The sequence below is a fragment of the Hyla sarda genome, chromosome 2, assembly GCF_029499605.1.
Source record: "Hyla sarda isolate aHylSar1 chromosome 2, aHylSar1.hap1, whole genome shotgun sequence".
Taxonomy (NCBI): Eukaryota; Metazoa; Chordata; class Amphibia; order Anura; family Hylidae; genus Hyla; species Hyla sarda.
In genome coordinates this window covers 22,999,404-23,025,725 of record NC_079190.1, presented here as the reverse complement: position 1 = coordinate 23,025,725, position 26,322 = coordinate 22,999,404, and the positions used below count along the sequence as shown (strand labels likewise).

General features: G+C 42.9%; 1 protein-coding gene across 2 annotated transcripts in view; it reads left to right on the top strand.

The window, feature by feature from the left end:
• The window catches only part of ME3 (malic enzyme 3), a 212,023-nt gene that overhangs the window by 148,883 nt on the left and 36,818 nt on the right, over window positions 1-26,322 (top strand). For both annotated transcript variants that reach the window (XM_056561390.1, XM_056561391.1), the window contains exon 8: window positions 601-710. In XM_056561390.1, the coding sequence (XP_056417365.1) occupies window positions 601-710 (110 nt within the window). The remainder of the gene's footprint in view (window positions 1-600; window positions 711-26,322) is intronic.

The following is a 26,322-nucleotide window of genomic DNA, read 5'->3' as shown; positions in this document are numbered from 1 at the left end:
AATCAAAAAACAGGCCTAATTTCCTTCGAAGACTGCTCCCGGTCTGTCTCCACTTTGGGTGTGGTATTAAAATTTTGTTCCATTCACTTCAATGGTACTGAGCTGCAGAACCACACCCAACCTGGAGACAGACAGGGAGCCGTCTTTGAAAGAAATTACCTCTGTTTTTCGATTCCTGGATAATCCCTTTAATACATTGTAAAATTGTTTGAATTAAATTGGTTCATGTCCATTCATCATTCCGGAAAGCCCTAGTGGTTGGGGGCAACAGCTACTCAAGGCCTTAGCAAAGATGGGGGCTCTGTTTCTTTGTTTTTTACAGCATTATCAAAAATGTTATACATTGTTATATGCAACTATATCTCCTTTACATGGTCCAAATAAAATAAAAAAACACCATGAGATCATATATGGTCACCTTAAAGGACAGGTATGAGATTAGAATAAATTGTCAGCCTGGGATTAGCTGCCTTCATATAAATGGGACTAAGCTGCAATACCTGACTCTGTCAGTACACAAGGATGGCGCTGTTTTCCAATTATTCACATAGGATTTGTCATGTGTATAATTAACAGTGGCTACGTTTTCCTTTTTTATAGGTATGGAATGAACTGCTTGATCCAGTTTGAAGATTTTGCAAATTCCAATGCCTTCCGACTGCTCAACAAATACCGTAATAAATACTGCACCTTCAATGACGATATTCAAGGTAAGAAGAAAATACATTAGGTAAAATTATTTAGGCATGAAAGGGATCTACACTTCCTAAGCCAATGTCAATCATAAAGCAGTTTATCTGAAGGAGCAGACGGTCACCCAACACGACAGCCTCTCTGTTATCCAGGCGTGGCAAAGAAATCCTGCCATCGGGGTTTATGGCTGAAGCTAATAGATCGGACGAGGTTAGGAGCATAAAGGGTGTAATGTTACATATGTGTTAACTGACACTGTTGTGGGGGAGCTGTGGCTGACATGGTTGTTGGGGAGCCTGGTATGAGGGTACTACACAGTTAGTACAGTACAGTATGTTAATATAATACTTCAGAGGATAAAGGAGGATAACGCACTCACCAGTAGTGTTGCTCACGAATATTCGCAATTCGAATATTATTCGCGAATATCGCATATTCGCGAATTCGCGAATTTCGCGAATATAGCGCTATATATTCGTAATTACGAATATTCGTTTTTTTTTTTTTTTTTTTTTTCACAGTACACATCACAGTGATCATCCCTCTCTGCTTCCAGCTTGTGTGGTGTAAAGAAGGCTCTAATACTACTGTGTGAGACTGGCGCGCGAAAATTCGCATATGCGAAAATTAGCACATGCGAATTTTCACATATGCGAATTTTCGCGTATGTTAATTTTGTATATGCTAATATGCACATATGATAGTTTTCGCATACGCGAATGTTCGCATATGCGAAAATAAAACGGGAATATAACGAATATGCGAATATTCGCGAATATATGACGAATATTCGTCCATATATTCGCGAATATTCGCGAATTCGAATATGGCCTATGCCGCTCAACACTACTCACCAGAGGCTCTGTAGAAAGCTTTATTCGGCAAGTAGAAAAAAGGAAAGACACCGGTACACAGGGAGCTCATGCTGGAACAGGTGAGGCAGGGGGCGTTACTGGGGCGGCTACATGTTTCACGCAATTAGGCGCTTCATCTGGCCTGCACGGTGTGCAAGCCAGACGAAGTGCCTGAGTGTGTGAAACATGTTGCCACCCCCTGCCTCAACTGTTCCAGCACGAGCTCCCTGTGTACCTGTGTGAATCAATCGAGCTGAAGCGGTGCTCTTATCCATGTAGGTGGGAAAAATCTTGCTAGACAATATAATACTTCAGATGATAAAAGAGGATAACGCACTCACCAGAGGCTCTGTAGAAATTTCAAGGTTTATTCGGCAAGTAGAAAAAAGGAATGACACGGTACACAGGGAGCTCATGTTGGAACAGGTGAGGCAGGGGGCGTTACTGGGGCGGCAACATGTTTCAAGCACTCAGGCGCTTCGTCTGGCCTGCACGGTGTGCAGGCCAGACGAAGCACCTGAGTGCGTGAAACATGTTGCCACCCCCTGCCTCACCTGCTCCAGCACAAGCTGCCCACGATCATGGATAAAAATACCGCTTCAGCTCGATTGTTTGATTCAAACAGGTACACGTGCTATATGCCATCACCTATATACTAGGACTTTCTTTGTTATTTGCATTATTGGTGCCAGACTAACACTCTCTGTATGTTCTTTATAAGTACAGTATGTTTATATTTTTGGGGATAAAACGGTATCGGCTCTGTTGCTGGCACTGTTTTTTGAGGGAACCATGATGGGCATTTAGTACTTAATCCCTGCCTGGATTTTTCCTCCCAATGTCCCTCCCTACATCTCCCCGCCCCACCAGCTTTGATGGACAGTTCTCTTCCTATACCCAAACTGGGAGGGATCTATCAATCAAGGTTGATGGGGCAGGCAGAAGCTACCAGCGTCCGACCCCATGACTTATGGTTCAGGCAGCAATGAAAGTGATAAGAGGTTCTCTCTATGGAGGAGTCAAGTTATAGGAGGAAAAGGAATCTGACAGACATACCCCGTAGGCTAAACCAAGGGTGTTGTTATAAAGCAAAATTAAAGGACAGCTGTAGTGCAATATATAATTTATCCCCTATTCGAAGGATAGGGGATAAGTTATAGATCGTGGGGGGTCAGAGTGCTGGGGCCCCCTGCCGCGGCAGTCTTTAGGAAGTACAGTGTCGTCCCCAGTAGAAAGCCGCGGCAGACACACCCCTGCCATGTTTCTTTATGGGATACATGGAGGGGTGTGTCAGCCGCCGCATCATGTGGAGGTGGAACTCCCCCTTTCCAGCATACTGCCGCGGCCCCATACGGGAGATCACGGGGGCCCCAGCACTCGCACTGCTCCCCCCGCGATCCATAACTTATCCCCTATACTTTGGATAGAGAATACGTTGTAATGCACTACAGATGTCTTTTAAATAAGGAGTATTGGGAATTGTGTCCTGACAAATTTGATGGTCTGTAGAAGAGTAGATTAGCGAGAAACAGCTGTCGCCACCTGTGTATTCCCCGGCATCCCCACCCAATTTAGTTTTCAGGATGTGTATGTATCTTAATAAGTAATAGAGAAATAAATAAGAGCAACTTTGGTGAGTGTCATTAGTTTGATCTTTTTGGCCCGACAAATTTGGGACAGCCAAGAGTACCGTGAGGCCATTGATTCATTAAGGTATCGATATAACTGAAATAGGACATTTCAACACTGAACCAATAATTTCAGATATAATCTGCTAAGAGACATGTTATTCAAACATCTGTATCTAGGTGAACTATGGGTAAAATATGCAAATAATTTGGAATGAATGGAAATAAGGATATGGAGATTAGAATGATATTAATTTCTAGTTTCCAGAGCCAAAGAAAACCTTCATTTCTCGTCTGTTATTGACTCTTGTTACTGAGTTTCATTTCCTGCCACATCTGTTCATACAGTACGATAGGAAGCAGGAACCTTTAGAGATAATATCAAGCCTAACAACAAACCTGTAAAGGCCGGGATGTCAGAGGTATTGTGGGATGTGGGCTGGAAACATAGGAATCGCACAAATGACGGCTGCAGATATTCCATCGGGATCGTATGTCTAAATATCACGGCTGAAATACACAACCTAAGGAAATTCACTGAATATATTCTGTTCTTATATTCTGCTTTTCTCTTCCATTCTAATTCCCGCGATATTATCATGATGAAGACTTCAGCTGTTACTCATTATTATTCTGTATAAACCTATGGAGATTGTGATATTTGTGGTGGCGAAACAAATATTTCGAATGTTTGTTGTTATGCTTCACATTCTTCGTTATTGTGTTTATCACCTTTTCCTATATTCCCCGCTCTTACTTATTATGTGATATTTCCTCCACCTACACCATATACTCAAGTCCACTTTGGAGAGATCCAGCTGTTAGATACACTGTACATTGGGCTGCAACCCAGAGGCAAAATTATTAGCTTCTGGGCCCCAATGCAAAATTTGCAACTGGGTTCCTATGTGCCATTTATAATACTGGTCTCTTATGGGGCAGATGGGCTTTGGGGCACCCTTGGGCACTTGAGATGGGTCCCTGACTCAAGATCAGTTTCTGAGTTAGTACAGGTTCACATGATGGACTTTTTAAGTGTAAGCCCGGTATCAATTGTTTCTGACCGACAAGTTGGTTGTTGGTTTTCGCGCAGAATGCAGGTGGATGTACCACATGAAAATCAGCCCACGTTCCAATGGGAAAGACCAAAATTTGCCATAGAAAACATCGACCAACTTGCCGGTCAGAATCATAGGGTAGAATCTATTCCGAGCTTACACTCGGAAAGTCCATCATGTGTACCTGGCCTAACTCAGAAACTGGTCTTGAGTCAGGGACCCACCTCTGTATGTCCTAAAAAGGGTCTGTTGTGTGGACCTTGCCTTATAGTGTAGTCTTTGGTGGAGTCCTCATGTACCATGTGGACAGCCATTATTCTGAATGTTTAATATGTACAGTAATCCCTCAACATACACTGGTCTTCCTGGAACCAATTAACATTGTATGTTGAAACCATTGTATGGAACCAGAACTGTATGAAAAACTGGTATATGATTCTGAAGCAGCACCCTCATCCTAAAAACAAGCATAAAATATTTCAATATGTGTTGGCCGAAGGATCGTTCAGCTGGCAGTTGTCTCTCCTGACTTCCCCATACACATTAACACTCAACATGGCCAACTATTCATGTGTTCTCTATGGGGAAGGAAGGAGTAAGATACACATCTGAAGGAGGCTTATCTCCCCCACAACAATAAGGTCAACATGTCCAACATGCCCAATCCTTCTCTCTCCCGGGAGTCTCTTGGTGGAGAGCTGGGAGGCTGCCATACACTTTGGGCCAGTGGTCCCCAACCACATCCTTAAAGCCCACCAACATTCCAGGCTTTTTAAATTCCTTGGGCCTCGAGGACTGGGTTGGGGGACCTCTGCTCTAGGCAATTGGCCGAAGTCGGTAGGTTCGGACAACTTTTATCAAAGTTATATGGGCACTTTTAGACCACTGTTCTTTTGCCCTGTGTGAATAGAGCCGTATTACGTCTGTGTGACCATCACTCTATTCCCCGCCAATGGCACTAAAGGAAATAGCCAAAGCCCGTATTTATGGTTATAGCGCCATAGATAGTGAATAAGTTATGCAGGCATACTACCACTCCATTCACATGTGGCACGCCAAAAGCACACCGTGGAGACCTTTTGGAGAGATTTATCGAAACTTGTGATGAGGAAAAGTGCTGCAGACATATGATTGATAAACCCATTTGTCTTTTTTGTGTACATTTTTGTCCTTTGTTTTTCCTTGTACGCTACCTGCTATCTTTCCAGGATTTCCAGTTTCTAGTCCTTCCATCTTTGTGTCATCATATCTCCAACATACATACAGCAGTGGTCTCTGAACTGTGGACCTCCAGCTATTGTAAAACTACAACTCCCAGCATGTCCGGACAGCCAACGGCTGTCCGGGCATGCTGGGAGTCGTAGTTTTGCAACATCCGGAGGTCCACCCTTTGTTGCCCACCACTCTACAGATTCTAGTCGAGAAATGATTGACAGACAATTACCGTGAAAACCTGACCTATTGTCCAGTCTCATACTCACGTAGCCCTTCCCAGACTCTAAATCCGCACCAAATATGACAGCAAATGTTTTTATTATTGTGGAAAGTTATTTTATCTTACTAGATTCAACATGTCTTTATCTAATATTAAACTTTCTTGTTTTTAAAACATTTTTTTTTTCAGTTTTTTTCCTCGCTTAAATATAAACTTACCAGTGTGTTTCGTAGGCGTAATTCCTGCCAAGATAAACCTAGACAGGTCAGATACAAGCCTTACGTATTTATTTTGGTTCCTACACAGAACTTGTCTATTCACTGAATTCCGAAAGGAATAATAGTCAATTTTTTTTCTTTTTTTATCTATACACTGTAAGCAGTGATCCCTGACAGATAATTTTCCGAATAGCTACTTCCTTATCATATTTCTATTATCATGGGGTTCCTTTGAAATCACCCTATATTTTTATAAACTTTTATATGTAGATTCTCTGAAGAGAATTAAAGGGGAATTGTCATGCAGGAAAATGTATCTCACTGCAGTAAAGAACCCAGTCTGTCCTGGTAGAAACCATTTATTTTAGACATAGAGCATATCCCCTTGTTCTACATACAGTCCTGGGTATGAATAGATCATGGAAGAGATCTCTGTAGTGCCCCTGATATATTTATACACAGGGCCGTTTGAAGGAATTTGGGGGCCCCAAGCAAAATGGACATGGAGGGCCCCCCCCCCCCCCTTGATGTTCACGCACGTCACTCTCTAGGGCCGGCGTCAGGACATAGTAATGCCAGCCCTTGAATTCTGGGAGCGCAACGTGAGCGAACGTCGATACGACGCACATTAGGTGCAGCAGAGTTCCCCCCACATTAGGTGCAGCAGAGTTCCCCCCACATTAGGTGCAGCAGAGTTCCCCCCACATTAGGTGCAGCAGAGTTCCCCCCACATTAGGTAGGCAGTGTTCCCCCCACATTAGGTGCAGCAGTGTTCCATTTTTTTGGTGGGGGTCCAACTGCTGAGACCCCCACCGATCACCTCGGTTGAAGTGGTTCTCCAGTTGTTGGAAAGCTAAAACTCCCATTATGTCTGAAGAGCCTCTGGCAATGGGAGTTGTAGTTTTGTAACAGCTGGAGAGACACAGATTGGACACAGTTTTACCCATCATCACTGCAGAACTAACAAGTGACTACAGCTCTGATGGGACAGTCAGGAGAATACACAATGATATCAGTGACCTGAGTGACGTCTTCTGACTTGAGTGATATCTTCTCTGTTATCTTTTCTTCTTCATCTGGTCCAGAGACCAGGTCTTACCCCAGCTCCATCTTCTCTGCAGAGTCTGACATCCAGACATCATTGGCTCCTCACCAGATCCTCATCCTCTGCATGAAGACAGTAATCATTATAACCTTGCCAGAAAGTGTACCCTAAATAAAATACTGCCCCACACTGTACCCTGGAGTATAATACTGCCATACACTGTACCCTGAATATAATCCTGCCACACACTGTACCATGAATATAATACTGCCCCACACTGCACCCTGAATATAATACTGCTATACACTGTACCCTGAATATAATCCTGCCACACACTGTACCCTGAATATAATACTGCCCCACACTATATAACCTACACTCTTCCTCTGAAATGTTAAACCAATAGAAATGGCAACAAAAACCACCTATGGTACTACTCCTACAATTGTCACCATGAATTAAACACCAATAATACAAAATTCATGAAAAATAGTATAAACTTTATTAGATAAATAATTACAAACTAAAGGACAGACAAACCCACCCCTAAAAAACATATACCCCAGAAAAGCACTAGTGACCTGGTCCTGATTATCAAGATGGTAAATATCTGTGCGCCGGCAATGGGGGCATATATAAGGAGCAGAGGGGTGAGATGACAGCACCTCCTGACGAAGTGGGGAGACCCACGAAACGACGTCCGTTGAGGGTGCACTGTGTCCCTGGATGGCCTGTGGGAACATGCCTATTACAGGTAGTGTTTTATGGATAATTATCATTTTTGCATTAGCGGTGATTTTGTATTAAGGTACACACTACCGTACTGATAATCAGAGTGAACCAATAATACAACTTATGCATTGTTCCTTATATTTACCATCTTGATAATCAGGACCAGGTCACTAGTGCTTTTCTGGGGTATATGTTTTTTAGGGGTGGGTTTGTCTGTCCTTTAGTTTGTAATTATTTATCTAATAAAGTTTATACTATTTTTCATGAATTTTGTATTATTGGTGTTTAATTCATGGTGACAATTGTAGGAGTAGTGCCCCACACTATACCCTGAATATAATACTGCCCCACACTGCACCCTGAATATAATACTGCTATACATTGTACCCTGAATATAATCCTGCTATACACTGTACCCTGAATATAATCCTGCCACACACTGTACCCTGAATATAATACTGCTATACACTGTACCCACTAAATATAATCCTGCCACACACTGTACCCTGAATATAATACTGCTATACACTGTACCCTGAATATAATACTGCTTACACTGTACCCTGAATATAATACTGCCCCACACTATCCTTGAATATAATGCTGCCACACACTGTACCCTGAATATAATACTGCCACACACTGTACCCTGAATATAATGCTGCCACACACTGTATCCACTGAATACAATACTGCCACACATGCATACACATCATATATATATACCCTCTCTTATCCTCTGTGTCTTCATCACCCCCATAACCCCCCCGCCAAACCTCTCTTCATCATTACTATAACTCCCCCCACCTCTCATCACCCCATAACACCCCCCCTGCACATCTCATCACCCCCATAACACCCCCTGCACCTCTCATCACCCCCATAACACCCCCTGCACCTCTCATCACCCCCATTACACCCCCTGCACCTCTCATCACCCCCATAACACCCCCCCTGCACCTCTCATCACCCCCATAACACCCCCTGCACCTCTCATCACCCCAATAACACCCCCCTGCACCTCTCATCACCCCCATAACACCCTCCCTGCACCTCTCATCACCCCCATAACACCCCCCCCTGCACCTCTCATCACCCCCATAACACCACCCCTGCATCTCTCATCACCCCCATAACACCCCCCTGCACCTCTCATCGCCCCCATAACACCCCCCTGCACCTCTCATCGCCCCCATAACACCCCCCTGCACCTCTCATCCCCCCTATAACACCCCCCCATGCATCTCTCATGACCCCCATACCCACCTGCATCTCTCATGACCCCTATACCCCCCCTGCATCTCTCATGACCCCCATACCCCCCCTGAATCTCTCATGACCCCCATACCCCCCTGCATCTCTTATGACCCCCATACCCCCCCTGCATCTCTCATGACCCCCATACCCCCCCTGCATCTCTCATGACCCCCATACCCCCCTTGCATCTCTCATGACCCCCATACCCCCCCTGCATCTCTCATGACCCCCATACCCCCCCCCAACACACACACACACACCTCTCATCACCATTGCAGTCCCCTAACCACCATACAATCCTCCCCCCGCGCCAGTTTACTTACCCTGCCAGGATCGTTGCAGCGGTGTGAGTCTTCTTCTGCTGCTCCTGTCACTGCACGGAGGATGCTGGAGGTTCGTGTGGGGACGTAAGCATGGACAGGTCAGGTGATTGGCGTAGACGTGCGTGCCTGCGCGGGGCACGTGACGTCTCTACTCCAATCAGCCCCTGACCTGTCCGGTGCCGATTTGAATTTTTCCCCTCACGCTTTATACAAAAAGGTAATTTCATTCAAATGTGCGGGCCCCCGAAGTGCCCCGTCGCTACAGGACGGGCAAGCACCGGCTCAGCTCGGGGCCCCCAGCCAGCTTGGGGCCCCAAGCAATTGCTTGGTTTGCCGGTCCGGTAGCGACGGGCCTGTTTATACATAGGCCATCACTCCATTAAACTAAGATGGGACCGTGCATTGTGATAGGTAAGAGTCCCGATGGTTGAACTCCTACCGAGCAGACACTTGTTATCTATCCATGTCTTTCTGGAAAAACCTCTTTAAAGGAGTACTATCGTTGAGGAAAATATATCCCCTATCCAAAGGATAGGGAATAAGTGTCAGATCACGGTGGGGGGGGTTCCGACCACTGGGACCCCCGTGATCTCCTGCACGGCATTCCAGCTCTTACCAGGAACGACCCCTGCATGAAGAAGCAGCTGTCACGCAACCTCCATGTATCTCTATGGGAGAGCCGGAGATACTCGAACGATCTCAGGCCCTCCCATAGAGATACATAAAGGGGCGTGTTGGAAGCTTCTTCGTGCAGGGGTTGACACGCCCCATTCCTGGGGAGAGCTGGGGTGCCATGCAGGAAATTGCGTGGCAATCACAATACATGTTCCTGTCTTCCGCTAGTTTAATAAAGTGATGATCTATGTATTGATATAACAGGGGGGCAAAGCAGATATCTCTCCCTTAACCTATTTATAACCAGTACTTTATATATAAGAAAGGGGCATCCTCTACATCTAGAGGAAAGGAGGTTTCTACACCAGCAGAGACTGGGATTCTTTACTGGAAGAGCGGTGAGACTATGGAACTCTCTCTCTCTCTTGTGTGTGGTAGCCACAGGGGTGCTAGGAAATACCTTATCACTTTGTGACGCCAGGGCACAGTTAGCCTATAGCCAGCCCGAGGTTGGAGACAGCTTCTCCTGGGCCAGACACTGGAAGTAAATGAACACACTGACGTCGGGTTACGGATAACTGTCTTTTACTGAGCAGGGTGCAGATGGTATTACAAGCCAACAGTATGGTGCAGAGCAGAGAGGAGAGGATGCAGTGTAATCCCTTGGGAGCCCTGTTGCCTGCTGGGACTTGTGGTGCTTTTCACCCAATTGAATTAATACTGACTTGAAAGGAGACTGAAGATTGTTCCAGGTTGCGAGGGTTCTGTCAAGGTCCTGTAGCTTTCTCCGCCAGGGTATGAACTTCCTTGCAGAATGACTGGATAAGACTTGAGAAGAGATTTTGTGCTCCCTCAGAGCTTCTCCACACATCTCAAACCTTTACCGCACTTGTGCTCAGCTTAGCACTAGGGCTAGACTTAGACTGGGGCAACTCCTCCCCCCACTACTCTATATACTAAGGAATTTAGGGGTTCCCATAGGGCACACAGGGTCACATGGGCTTGCACTGCCCCACTCTTAATGGTATAACACAGATATAAATAACAGTTAACGTATTATACTATACTAATGAAAATATATTAGGCATCTGATAAAGTGCTTGAACAATAATAACCAGTCCTTTAGGGTGGGCCTAACACCTGTGCCGCAGGTCTGCCCGAGGAAGTCCAAAGCCCACAGGACAGCCTTTGGTGCTGGGACAACACATGTGGTCATGGTTTACTCAATAAGGGTGCGTTCACACGCTATTTGTTTTTGCGGGTTTTCTGCTGCGTATTTGAAAGGGTGCGGGCTCTTCTCGGCTGTCCGCAGCAGATTTTCCACGGAGGAATTTATGCTGTGGAAAATCCGCTGCAAGCCCCATTGAAGTCAGTAGGGACTGCGGCAGATTTTCTGCTGTGGATAGGGGATAAGTGTTAGAACCCTGCAGTTGTCCTTTAAGGACGCAGGGCATACCTGTATGTCCTGCGCCCGCTACTCTGTTATGACGCTATCAGCCGCCAGGACCCATGTCTAATGCCATACATCACCAATCGCAGTGATGCCCAATATTAACCCTTTAGACGTAGTGATCAAAGTTGATTGCTGCGTCTAATGCGAAAGGCTCAATCTTGGATGCTGCTGGCTACACTGCTTCCCCAGCTACAAACACTATAGCAGCCGCAGGGGGCCTTCTGGAGGACAGGGGCCCTGGTCAATTGCCCAGTTTGCCATGGCCTACCGCCGGCCCTGCCAACGGGTAGAGCCTACTGATCACTTGGGTAATAGATGGTTTTTCTCTGCCATACAACAGCTTTTGATATATAGCAGCTGGAACATGGGATCCTGGACACTACCGCTAGTCAATTCAATACTATGGAGGTCAAGCTAACTGGCCTGTAGTTACTGGCTTCTTCTTTACTATGCTTCTTGTACAACGTTGACCATTCATCAATGATCAGGAACATCTCCTTTTAGAAGGGATTGGTTATACAGATCAGTCAGGAGGCAGCAATCACAGATCAGAGTACTGTAAGAACTCTGGGGGGAGGCTCCTGCTGCAGCCAGTTTTCAGACCCAATACAGTAAATAGAAGGAGGAGCACATAGCTGATCTCCTAGAACACAGAGAAAAGGTTACGTTATACTGTATCTCTCTGTCTAAATTGCATTATGAGTCAAAATAGGATAAACAGCAAAATAAGCGATTTAGGAAAGAAGAGCTGTGATGTTTTTGTATTCTTTGCATATTTCCTGTGCTTAGAGTTTCTATTTCTAGAAGGGTTATTCTGTTCATATTGTTGCTTTCCTTTCTATAAACTGTTGTTGACATGCTACAGATAATAATGATGATGAGGAGGATTATATTTTTCTACCACTCTGCTGCCCCCTGCAGGAACACACATCTTGTCTATAACAGCGACCTGCAATAACCTTTTGTCTTTCCAGTTTGGCCCCCGACTCTGTATAATGTAATTAAAGGGCTCCGCTAAGTGATTCATGTTAATAATGAATGCCATATCTTATTCAATATCAATTCATGTTCTTGCAAACAAATTTACAAGGCTCCAGAGGGGGACCTGGAAAATATTATACTGTCAGCTGGTGACAAAACTGTGTCATCTGCACATTAATACTGTGACAAAATCTAAATGATGACTCCGCACATAGCACGGCAACCAAAATCTGTTATGAGATCTGCTAACACTCAATATAGAGACAAAGCTGAGACCAGGAATGTGGGAAATAGATGAATCGTAATGGAAAATAAGAATAAACACATGTTCTGCATCTCTGGTGGTGAACTCTAGGTTTCTTAAAGGGGTTCTCCGCTGAAAACAACTTCACCCCTATCCAAAGGATAGGAGGTTAGATCGCGGGGGTCCCGCCACTGAGGACCCCAGCGATCTCTGCTGCCGCACCCCTGTCATTTGGTGCATGGAGCGAACTGTGCTCCATGCCCAATGACTGGCGATGCCAGCCACCTCGCCCCCTCCATTCAAAATAGTGGGAAGAGGCGTGATGGCTATGTACTAGCCATCACACCCCCTCCCATAAACATGAATGGAGGGGGCATGGCGTGACATCACAAACGCCGAACCTGCAAGCTTCCGTGTTCCGGATGCTGCCGCTGCCAGCCCGGGGGGTCTCCAGCGGAGTACCCCTTTAAATGAGATATCTAGGTTATACCACAGTGCTCACTGCTGACACCTCTGTCCATGTCAGGAACTGTCCAGAGTAGGAGAAAATTCCCATAGCAAACCTCTCCTGCTCTGTACAGTTCCTGATATGGACAGAGGTGTCAGCAGAGAGCACTGTGGTCAGACTGGAAATAACTGCACCACTTCCTGTGGATCATACAGCAGCTGAAGGATTAAGGAAGGATTAACATTTTTTTTTATAGAAGTAATTTACAAATTTGTTTAACTTTCTGGCACCAGTTGATTTAAATTTTTTTTCCCACTGGAGTAGCCCTTTAGCTTAACCCTTAAGGACACAGGCCGTACCTGTACGCCGGTGGGAATTCCGGTCCCCGACGCTCGACGGGGATGGGACAGGACCGGGAGGCCTGCTGAAATCATTCATTGCATACCCCTATCACCCATTACCAGCAGGAGTGAGGTGGCACAGGTGCCTCCTCACAATTACATGATCGGTCGGTCGGAACGACCAACCATTGTCCTGCTGTGCGGTGATCGGGACCCGATCGGGGCCTTACTTATCTCGGCGGAGGTCAGCGGGGGTTCCCTCAAGCAGCGGCAGGATACAGCAGGAGGTGAGGCCTGTTCGCCTCCTGCTGTTGCTAAGCAACAACTCCCAGCATGCACAGCCAAAGGGCACGCTGGGAGTTGTAGTTGTGCAACAGCTGGAGGCACAACTACAACTCCCAGCATGCCTTTTGGCTGTCTGTGCATGCTGGGAGTCATAGTTCTGCAACAGTTGGAGGCACATTTTTTTTCTATGAAAAAGTGTGCCTCCAGCTGTTGCATAACCACAACTCTCAGCATGCCCTTCAGCTGTCAATGCATGCTGTGAGTTGTAGTTTCGTAACAGCTGAAGGCACACTGGTTGCAAAACGCAGAGTTTGTTACTTAACTCAGTGTTTCACAACCAGTGTACCTTCAGCTGTTGCAAACTACAACTCCCAGCATGCACTGACAGACCTTACATGCTGTAGTTCTACAACAGCTGGAGGCATACTGGTTGCAAAACGAGTTAAGTAACAAACTCTGGGTTTTGCAAACTGTGTGTCTCCAGCTGTTGCATAACTACAACTCTTAGCATGCATGGACAACCAAAGGGCATGCTGAAAGTTGTACTTTGGCAAAAGCTGGACGTATGCCGCCCCCCCCCCCCCCCCCCATGTACAGGGTACAATCACGTGGTCAGGTTTACAGTGAGTTCCTTGCTGCAAGTTTGAGGTGTGGCAAATTTGCCGCCGCAGCTCAAACTCCCAGCGGTAAACTCGGTGTGAACCCAACCATGTGACTGTACCCAAAAAAAAAAACACTACACTACACAAAATGAAGAGTAGAACACTACATATACCCCTACACGGTTACCCCCCCCCCCCCCCAAATAAAAATGAAAAACATCTCGTGCGGTACGGTTTCCAAAACAGAGCCTCCAACTTTTGTAAAACAGGAAATTTGCAATAGCTGGAGGCACCCTGTTTGGGAAACACAGCTGTAGGGTTTTCTGGTATCGGTGGCAAGTGTAATGCTTGCATCCGGATCTGTCCCTATGCAAAGCCCTAATTTAGGCCTCAAATGCACATGGCGCTCTCTCACTTCGGAGCCCTGTCTTATTTCAAGGCAACAGTTTAGGGCCACATATGGGGTATCTCCGTACTCAGGAGAAATTGCGTTACAATTTTTGAGGGGCTTTTTCTCCTTTTACCTCTTATGAAAAGGTAAAGTTGGGGGTCTACACCAGCCTGTTAGTGTAAAAGTAAAATTTTTTACACTAACATGCCGGTGGTGCCCCATACTTTTAATTTTCACAAGAGGTAAAAGGAAAAAAAGACCCCCAAATTTCTTTGGAGTGCGGAGATACCCCATAGGTGGACGTAAAATGCTCTGCGGGCGCACAACAGGGCTCAGGAGTGAGAGCGCACCATGTACATTTGAGGCCAAAATTGGTGATTTGCACAGGGGTGGCTGATTTTACAGCGGTTTGGACATAAATGCAAAAAAATACCCACACGTGACCCCATTTTTTAAACTACACCCCTCACGGAATGTAACAAGGGGTATAGTGAGCCTTAACACCCCACAGGTGTTTGATGAATTTTCGTCAAAGTTGAATGTGAAAAAAAATAATCACTAAAATGCTGGTGTTGCCCTAAATTTTTCATTTTCACAAGGGAGAATTGGGAAAAAGCCCCCCAAAATTTGTAACCCCATTTATTCTGAGTAAGAACATACCCCATATGTGGATGTAATGCACTACAATGCTCAGAAGAGAAGGAGCGCCATTGGGCTGTTAGAGAGAGAATGTGTCTGGAATTGAAGGCCACATGTGTTTACAAAGCCCCCATAGTGCCAGAACAATGGCCCCCGCACATGTGACTCCATTTTGAAAAACACACCCTTCACGTAATATAATAATGGGTGCAGTGAGCACTTACGCCCCACAGGTGTCTGACAGATTTTTTAAACAATGATTCGTGAAATTGAAATTCATTTGTACAGCCCACTGTTCCATAGATCTGCCAAACGCCAGTGGGGTGTAAATGCTCACTGCGTCCCCTAATACATTTTGTGAGGGGTGTAGTTTTGGCACCATGGGGCTTTGTAAACGCACATGGGCCCCAACTTCCATTCCAAACAAATTCTCTCTCCAAAAGCTCAATGGCACACCTTCTCTTCTGAGCATTGTAGTGCGCCCGCAGAGCACTTTACGTCCACATATGGGGTATTTCCATACTCATAAGAAGTGGTGGTACAAATTTTGTGAGGCTTTTTTTCTTATTACCCCTTGCAAAAATGAGAAAGTTTGGTTAACACCAGCATTTTCCTGAAAAATATTGAAGTTTTCATTTTCTCATCCAACTTTAGCGGAAATTTGTCAAACACCTGTAAAGGCTCACTGTACCCCTTGTTACATTCCTTGAGGGGTGTTGTTTCACAAATAGTATGCCATGTGTTTTTATTATTTATTTTTATTTATTTTTTGCTGTTCTGGCTTGCCCGCAAAAACTATTTCAGCAAAATTTGCTTTCAAAAAGCCAAATGTGGCTCCTTCTCTTCTGAGCATTGTAGTGCGCCTGCAGAGCACATTACATCCACACATGGGGTATTTCCATACTCAGAAGAGATGGGGATACAAATTTTGGGGGGGGCATTTTTTCCTATTACCCCTTGTAAAAACAGCATTCTAGTGAAAATGTATTTTTTTCATTTACTCATCTGACTTTAACGAAAAGTCGCCAAACACCTGTGGGGTGTTAAGGCTCACTGTAACCGTTGTTACTTTCCTTGAGGGGTGTGTTTTTTTTTTTTTTGCTGTTCTGGCACCATAGGGGCTTCCTAAATGCGACATGCCCCCCAAAAGCCATTTCAGCAAAATTTACTCTCAAAAATCCCATTGTCACTCCTTCCCTTCTGAGCCCTCTAGTGTACCCACAGAACATGCGAGTGTAAAAAATGAAGATTTAGAATTTTCTCCTTCACTTTGCTGTTATTCCTGTGAAACACCTAAAGGGTTAACACACTTTCTGAATGTCATTTTGAATACTTTGAGGGGTGCAGTTTTTATAATGGGGTCATTTGTGGGGTATTTCTAATATGAAGGCCCTTCAAATCCACTTCAAAACTGAACTGGTCCCTGAAAAATTCTGATTTTGAAAATATTGTGAAAAATTTGAAAATTGCTGCTGAACTTTGAAGCCCTCTGACATCTTTCAAAAGTAAAAAAAAATGTCAACTTTATGATGCAAACATAAAGTAGACATATTGTATATGTGAATCAATATATTATGTATTTGGGATGTCCATTTTCTTTATAAGCAGAGAGTTTCATAGTAAAAAAAAAATGCATAATTTTTTTAATTTTTCATCAAATTTTGGAATTTTTCACCAAGAAATGATGCAAGTATCGACAAAAATTTACCACTAACATAAAGTAGAATATGTCACGAAAAAACATTCTTGGAATCAGAATGAAAAGTCAAAGCTTCCCAGAGTTATTAATGCTTAAAGTGACAGTGGTCAGATGTGTGAAAAATGTTCTCGTCCTTAAGGTGAAAATTGGCTTGGTCCTTAAAGGACATCTGCAGCGTTACAAACACTTATCCCCTATCCTCAAGATAGGGGATAAGTGTTTGATCGCGGGGGGTTCGAATGCTGGGGCCCCCGGCGATCTCCTGTACGGGGCCGTGGCTCTCCCGTGCAGGGGGCGTGCCAGCCGCAGCATGACGTTGCAGCCGGCACGCCTCCTCCATACATCTCTATGGGAGAGGTGGGGATGCAGCGTTCGTGCCTCCCTGCATCCCCCATAGAACTGTATGGGGACGGGGAGGAGACTGGGCGTCACCGTCCACCTCTAGGTCGACGCTACGCGCCTTAGCACTCACCATGAGCGCTTATGGCGGTGCCCCGTTAGGGAGATCGGGGGGTCCCAGCGGTCAGACCCCCGCAATCAAACACTTATCCCCTATACTGTGGATAGGGGATAAGTGTAATGCCGCTGCAGTTGTCCTTTAAGGGATTAAGGTACACAAACACTGCCCAGTCAATAAAGTAGGGACTGTAGCCGAATCCCATTCGGTTGTGTTTTAAAGATCAGGAGTGCAACCTCCGGGTGCCTAGGCCATCAGGGCCAAGGGCACACCAATATGCACTGACAGGTAGTGTGCCCTAATGCCCACCAATGAGGCCAGAGATGCTGGGTGGGTGTTCAATTTGGGAAACCAATTACCATAGATGAATGTTGTATCTGTGAGCCACAATGAGAATATAAACTGCAAAGTGTTAAAATTACGTGGACCCAGTAATAGAGGCTTTCATTCTTTTGTACCTGTTGCGTCCTTGTGTTACATCAGTGGTTTCAAACTGTGGCCCTCCAGATGTTGCAGAACTTCAACTCCCAGTATGCCCGGACAGCCAACGGCTGTCCGGGCATGCTGGGAGTTGAAGTTTTGCAACATCTGGAGGGACACAGTTTGAGACCACTGGTCTAATAGAACAGTCTAGGCCCGGCCTGATTTCCCAAAGGTCCCAGCCAACGGCTGTCCGGGCATGCTGGGAGTTGAAATTTTGGAACATCTGGAGGGCCACAGTTTGAGACCACTGGTCTAATAGGACAATCTAGGCCCGGCCTGATTCCCCAGAGGTCCCAGCCAACCTCTGTCCGGACATGCTTGGATTTGAAGTTTTGCAACATCTGGAGGGACACAGTTTAAGACCACTGTGTTACATGGATGGCCGTTCGTTTGACTTGTGTGGCTATGTGCAACTTTCCCACTTGATGATCTTTGGTGTTGAGAGAAGTCAGACCCTTGGAAATCAGCTTATATCCTATTTTATATAACTAGAGCAGAGATGGGGCCATGTTGGATTTCTACATGGCTCTTTTGTTTCTGTAGCTTATGCTCCCCTTTCCTCATTGGAAAAAAACATGCTTGGCCACCTTCCCATTGGCCATCGTACAATGCTATACCACATTTTTTCTACTGCGGGAACATGAATGGCTGAACCATACATCTCCTGCTGACTGTCGTGGGTTCTAGGAGCTTGTCTTGTTGGCATCACCCATCTAACATCATTCATTAACCAAAATAATGCACCGACCTCTTTCCTCTAAACCTAGCTTCCTTCTTGAGAGTATTCCCTATATTAGCAGAGGTGTGGCTGTTTAAATGGGCATTGTCATTCAAACTAATTTTAACTATTGCATTCCTTATGGTAAATAAAAAATCTTTTCTTTTCTGTGTTTTATTTGTTTAAAAAAGCTGCCACTAGGTGTCTCCCTACATGTCCAGAACACATTTCCCCCCCATCTCTTGCACAGACTTTGGACTCCTGCTGGCCTGACAGAAGTCCAAAATCAGGAAATGCAGTCTGGAGTGTTGAGGTGGGGGTGTGCAGCCTTATCCAATCATTGCTCATCTCACACTGAACTGCTCTGGGCTGTGTGTAGCAGAGTGAGGGAGGAAGTTCTCCCCTGTATGGCTTCAGATGATGTCACATCTGCTGGGGAACGCCCCTTCCCAGTCTGTGAATGTGACTGAGCAGAAAATACAGAGAAATATCAAGGTAGAAAACTAAAAAATAATTTAAAAAAATAAACGCATGGGGGGGGGGGATTTATCATGATTGGGCAGTGAACTGGGAGGATTATAAAATTTAACAAGATCATGACATGTACTCTTTAAGGTTACTATAGGAAGCCAAACGACCCATCTACCCATTGTAGTTGGGGGGGACCTGTTACAGATTTTCTCCTGGGGCCCAGAAGCTTTGAGTTAAGGTGCTTATACACCGTATTTAAAGTACTATGGTGTATTGCAGCTTCACAACTTTTCACCAACAGATGTTGTCAGGCTTGTTGGATTTTTACCATCTGACCCTTTTGTTCTGGAAGCGATAAATCAGCGCCAGAGCTGTGTGGCTGTGGCCTACCCCTCCCCACATCATAGGAGTAACATGAAGAGAAGGCTGTATTCTATACATGTTACCAGTCAGTCCGCCTCTTGACCACTTTAACCCATCTGACCAGCAGCCGTTCTCCATCTTTTACCAATCAAAATGACTTTCTCGCATGTTTTGCGAGGAGGAACGTTTTTACACTAGATGCTTGCTTAACTTTCCATATCAGTCCTTAAAATCTTTTGTGTCTTCTGGATCGGCTCCATTCCCCTCCGGAGGATTTGCACTGACTATTACCCTAATCATTACACTTTATGGAGAGCATTATGTATCTAAAGGTCAAGAAGACATCTCTAAGTAAACAACTCAAGGCAGAGGCTAGAAAGCTTATTCTATGAGAAAATGGTACGAGCGGGGACCCCCCATTGAAGAGGCATGTTAATAGGCCTGGAGAGGCGTCCATTGGGAGGCTAGATATAGCAACATCATAGGGTACAAGGTTATAATGAAATGATCAGAGGTCACGTATAAATAGTTTTCCCAACAATCTAATCTTCATTCTTTGGTAGATGACTTGGTTTTATGGTTTCTATGCTTGCGCTATCCGTTGACCTCCATAACTTCTAACCTCCATAACTTATTTGTTTATCTTTTCTATCGACTGAAAAAAGTAAGTCATACTTTTTATTGGTACCCTTCATTTTACCATATGTATTGTAGAACTTCAAATAAAAAAATGTTGAGTGAAAATATAAAAAGATAAATAAATAAATTGCGGAGGAGGGGATTTAAAAAATTTTGAGTTCACCCTGCGGTAAAATATTGTGTATTATTTTATATATTATTTATTTATTATTAATTTAATGTAATATTATTTTATTTATTTTTTGGTTCAGTACAATTACAGTGTTACCAAACTCTTTGCTTCGCTATGTTCTGAGCCCTATAACTTTTTTTATTTTTTCATCTATGGAGCTGTGTTGGGACTTATTTTTGATCTATGAGTTGTTTTTATTTCTACCATTTTGTGGCCTTTTTGATCTCTTGTTATTCCATGTTTTGTGGGATGCGAAATGACAAAAAAAAAAAAACTCCTATGACATTATTTATTTATTTCTACGTCTGTTGCCATGAGGGGTAAATTACAGTTTAGACATCTATGCATGTGGTGGTGACAATTATTGGGTTTTGGTATTTTTATTTGGATTTTGTTTATTGATATGGGAGATGTAAAATTTTTATTTTACTTTTTTATTTTTTTATATTTCATATTTATGTACAATTTTTTAAAACCATTTGCTTGTACCGTACTCTGCAATAATAATGTATTGCAGTGTACTGTCATTTTTTAAATCTACTGTTGCTTCTTTACAATGGCAGGGTGTAATAGTAAATCCAACATGGCAGCTGTGGAGGCCTCATTGCCAATGGCCACCTACGATTGTGTCTATGGGTTGTTGATGGAAAACAAGGCAGGACTGGCATCTGTCATGTAACCACCTAGGTGCTGCAGTTGCTACTGTCTGCAGCATCTAAGAGATTAAATGACCGGCATCAGAGTGAGCTCCGATGCATGTCACTGATGGTGGGTGTCAGCTGCAGATTGCAGCAGCAACACCCATTAGTTATGAAGGTCATGGGTCCACTCTATTCTTCCCCACCTAACATATGGTGAGGACAGGTAAATAGCATTGCAGGACATGTAGTACCACACTGTAATGTAGGGAGGAACCACTTGATGTTCAATCATTAGATTTCCTAGTGCCAATTAGGATTGGGCTTGTTAAGATGTTAAAGGGAATCAGTCACCTTGTTGATTCTGCTGAAATTGCGGGCAGCCTGCAGCGAGTGAGATCCTGACACACTATGATTCACTCTGAAAGGCGTCGGCATTTCAGACAAATCATAGCGGGCCCAGTGTATAGGGAGAGACACATAACTCAGGGCCAACGGGGTGGAGAGCTTTCACTGGTACCCGCCCCAATGACTACTTACCTAGGTTACACTGGCTTTTTATAATTTATCTGAAATGCACCATAAATCATAGCTTGCCAGGATTGTGCTGCCTGTACCTGTTTGTGGTTTGGGCAGCATAAAACAGGCAACAGGTTCCTTTTAACCCCTAAATAACATTGGGCATACATGTACGCACAGGCTGCCGGATCCTAAACACTGATGTGTTTACTATGCTTGCTTCATAGCAGTTCAGTACTAGCTCCTATCAGCAACTCGACAATAATTACGGGCATCCACAATCATACGGATGTCCGCCATCAACCCTTTATATGTCATGATCAATGCCGATCATGGCATTTATGGGAGAAATGACAGTTAACCCCCTCGCACCCCATCCCCCCCCCCCGTGCTGCAGAATAGTTGGTGACGGGCAGACTATACCAGCAGATCACTGCAGATCATGGATTACAACTACATAATACTGAAAAAAAAAAAACGTGTATATATATATATATATATATATATATATATATATATATATATATATAATATCCAGTCCAATAAAGGCAGCAGCACAGTCTTTTGTTGGACTGGTGGGGGCCTCTGACCCAGGCCTGACCAGCTTGCACCCGCAAATATTTATAGGGAGTGCGATCCTCTATCTGAATAATAATAATATATAATGCAAAGTGATCAAAAAGTCTACAGATTACCATGAAAAAAATGAGCCACCATGCAGCCCCTAATAGCGAAAAAAAAATTTGCTTTGGTTGCACCATACATTTTATGGTAAAATGTAAGATATCGTTGCTATAGAAATCCGACTAAAACCTTCTGCTTCGCCCTGGACATGTGGAAGAGATTGACATGTTCTGGATGCTGTGATTCCTGCTCTGAGACATTGCTGTATATGTCAGTGTGATGAATGTCAAGGTTATGTATTCATATAAGAACATAATAAGAAATAATTCACATGAATGAGGCTTGTTTTTCTTAGAAGCTTGTCTTCCTGGATGTTATACAGTATGTATGAGAGAAGACCCCAATAATCTCTCTGGTAACAACACATTATATACACAGCTGCCAAACTGCGAAATGCATGAAAGCGACTGGTGTTCTCTCTTGTATCAAAGGAAACAAGTAATCAGCAATAATTCTTAATAATACTGCTCCTATATACAAGAATATAACTACTATAATACTGCTCCTATATACAAGAATATAACTACTATAATACTGCTCCTATATACAAGAATATAACTACTATAATACTGCTCCTATATACAAGAATATAACTACTATAATACTGCTCCTATATACAAGAATATAACTACGATAATACTGCTCCTATATACAAGAATATAACTACGATAATACTGCTCCTATATACAAGAATATAACTACTATAATACTGTTCCTATATACAAGAATATAACTACTATAATACTGCTCCTATATACAAGAATATAACTACTATAATACTGCTCCTATATACAAGAATATAACTACTATAATACTGCTCCTATATACAAGAATATAACTGCTATAATACTGCCACCTATATATAAGAATATAACTACTATAATACTGCCACCTATATACAAGAATATAACTACTATAATACTGCTCCTATATACAAGAATATAACTACTATAATACTGCTCCTATATACAAGAATATAACTACTATAATACTGCTCCTATATACAAGAATATAACTACTATAATACTGCCACCTATATACAAGAATATAACTACTATAATACTGCCACCTATATACAAGAATATAACTACTATAATACTGCCTCCTATGTACAAGAATATAACTACTATAATACTGCTCCTATATACAAGAATATAACTACTATAATACTGCTCCTTTATACAAGAATATAACTACTATAATACTGCCACCTATATACAAGAATATAACTACTATAATACTGCCACCTATATACAAGAATATAACTACTATAATACTGCCACCTATATACAAGAATATAACTACTATAATACTGCCACCTATATACAAGAATAGAACTACTATAATACTGCCACCTATATACAAGAATAGAACTACTATAATACTGCCACCTATATACAAGAATAGAACTACTATAATACTGCTCCTATATACAAGAATAGAACTACTATAATACTGCTCCTATATACAAGAATAGAACTACTATAATACTGCCCCTATGTACAAGAATATAACTACTATAATACTGCTCCTATATGCAAGAATATAACTACTATAATACTGCTCCTATATACAAGAATATAACTACTATAATACTGCTCCTATATACAAGAATATAACTACTATAATACTGCTCCTATATACAAGAATATAACTACTATAATACTGCTCCTATATACAAGAATATAACTGCTATAATACTGCCACCTATATACAAGAATATAACTACTATAATACTGCCACCTATGTACATGAATATAACTACTATACTACTGCTCCTATATACAAGAATATAACTACTATAATACTGCTCATATATACAAGAATATAACTACTATAATACTGCTCCTATATACAAGAATATAACTACTATAATACTGCCACCTATGTACAAGAATATAACTACTATAATACTGCCTCCTATGTACAAGAATATAACTACTATAATACTGCTCCTATATACAAAAATATAACTACTATAATACTGCCTCCTATGTACAAGAATATAACTACTATAATACAGCCTCCTATGTACAAGAATATAACTACTATAATACTGCTCCTATATATAAGAATATAACTACTATAATAGCAAAGTGAGAAAAAGGTTGCTTCTGCACTCACCCTTCTTGCGCTGTGTCACTGAGTTAGTCCATGTACGGCCGGCCGCTGTACGGGAGATGATACGGAGAGATCGCTACAGCTGGAGCTGAGCGGTGACAGCTACGAGCTCGTTTCGCGGTTAAAACCGCTTCTTCGGGAGGCCCGAAGAAGCGGTTTTAACCGCGAAACGAGCTCGTAGCTGTCACCGCTCAGCTCCGGCTGTAGCGATCTCTCCGTATCATCTCCCGTACAGCGGCCGGCCGTACATGGACTAACTCAGTGACACAGCGCAAGAAGGGTGAGTGCAGAAGCAACCTTTTTCTCACTTTGCTATTTTGGACATTGTTCTCTCCTGCTTTTTTGCACCACCCAGCTCCATACCACCGACTTCCCCTGTTACAGTGTTCTCACTCCCGGATATTGTGGGTGACCGCGGTGCGGTCCTATCTCTCTATCTCCCCTCCACATAACTACTATAATACTGCTCCTATATACAAGAATATAACTACTATAATACTGCTCCTATATACAAGAATATAACTACTATAATACTGCTCCTATATGCAAGAATATAACTACTATAATACTGCTCCTATATACAAGAATATAACTACTATAATACTGCCTCCTATATACAAGAATATAACTACTATAATACAGCTCCTATATATACAAGAATATAACTACTATAATACTTCTCCTATATATACAAGAATATAACTACTATAATACTGCTCCTATATATACAAGAATATAACTACTATAATACTGCCTCCTATATACAAGAATATAACTACTATAATACTGCCCCTATATACAAGAATATACGGTAACTACTATAATACTGCCCCTATGGGGAAAAGGTAGTAGATTGGAGACTCTCTAGACATTGAAGATGTTTCTGTGTACATTAGTGCAGTTGATATATGAATTCTACTTTTTTGTGACTTTTTCTTTTACTATCGAGCAGGAGAATTTCAGATCTCCCTGCGCCGCTGATCTTTCTGTATACAGATGTGACTCTTTCCCACTGTTCATCGCTGATCTCTGGTGATTATAGGAGCAGTGTATGAGTAATAGAGCGCGATCTCCTGGGGCTACAACACGCTGCATGTTGTACACCGAGACATCATCACTTCTCCTGATGGATCATTTTTAAATCTCCCATGTGTCACCTGTTCTGTAAAAAAAAAAAAAAAAATTCATGTAATTTTCCCATTGTTTCATTTCTTATTTGGTTTCTGGCCAATACATTTGGTGATTAGGAAACTGATAGACAAAGAAAAATAACTAGTAAAATTATAATTTTATAATTTTGCCCATTCTGCTTTCTTAACGTTAACCCCTTAAGGATGAAGCGATTTTTAAAAATTTTTTTTTTTTGCTCTTTAGTTTTTTCCTCCTTGCCTTCTAATAGCCATAACGCTTTCAATTTTCCACCTAAAGACCCATATGAGAATAGTTTTTTTTTTTTGGCCCACTGATTCTACTGTGTAATGACACCCCTCGTTTAACCATAAAATCTAATGTGAAACAAAAAAAAATTATTTATGGGGCAAAAAAAAAGTAATTTTAAATATGTGGGGGTTGCTTTTTCTACGCAGTGCATTTATCATTAAAAATGGCGCAGTGGCCCTGATTTACTAAGAGTGTTGTGTAGGTTTCTTTGTGGGTTATAATTCCCTACAATTTATTTTCCACGGGATTTACTAAGGTTTCCCTACATTTTCCACTTTTCCCTACATTTTGTACTTTTCCCTACATTTTGCTTTTCTCACACATGTTCTGATCTGTGGGGTTTTCCTCAGCTCAAATCCACTACGTTTTCTGTGGAAACCTTAGTAAATATGTTGTTTTTTTGTAAAAATGTCAGGAACACGCCCCTTTTTGATGACCACGCCCCCTTTTCTGGTTTTCTCAGTAAAATAGAGAGTTAGGCTACGTTCACAAATAGTGCTTGCACCGTCTTTTTCTCCGGCTTCTCTCCAAAAAATAATGGCGGCTACAGAATACTACCCTAGATGATACAGAGCTTACATGTACGCCCTTGCCAATTGGGACGTGATGTGTCAGGAGCGTTATACATATACGCCCTGACGCGTTAAGTGACTATGAAGCAAGCGCAGAAGCTGCA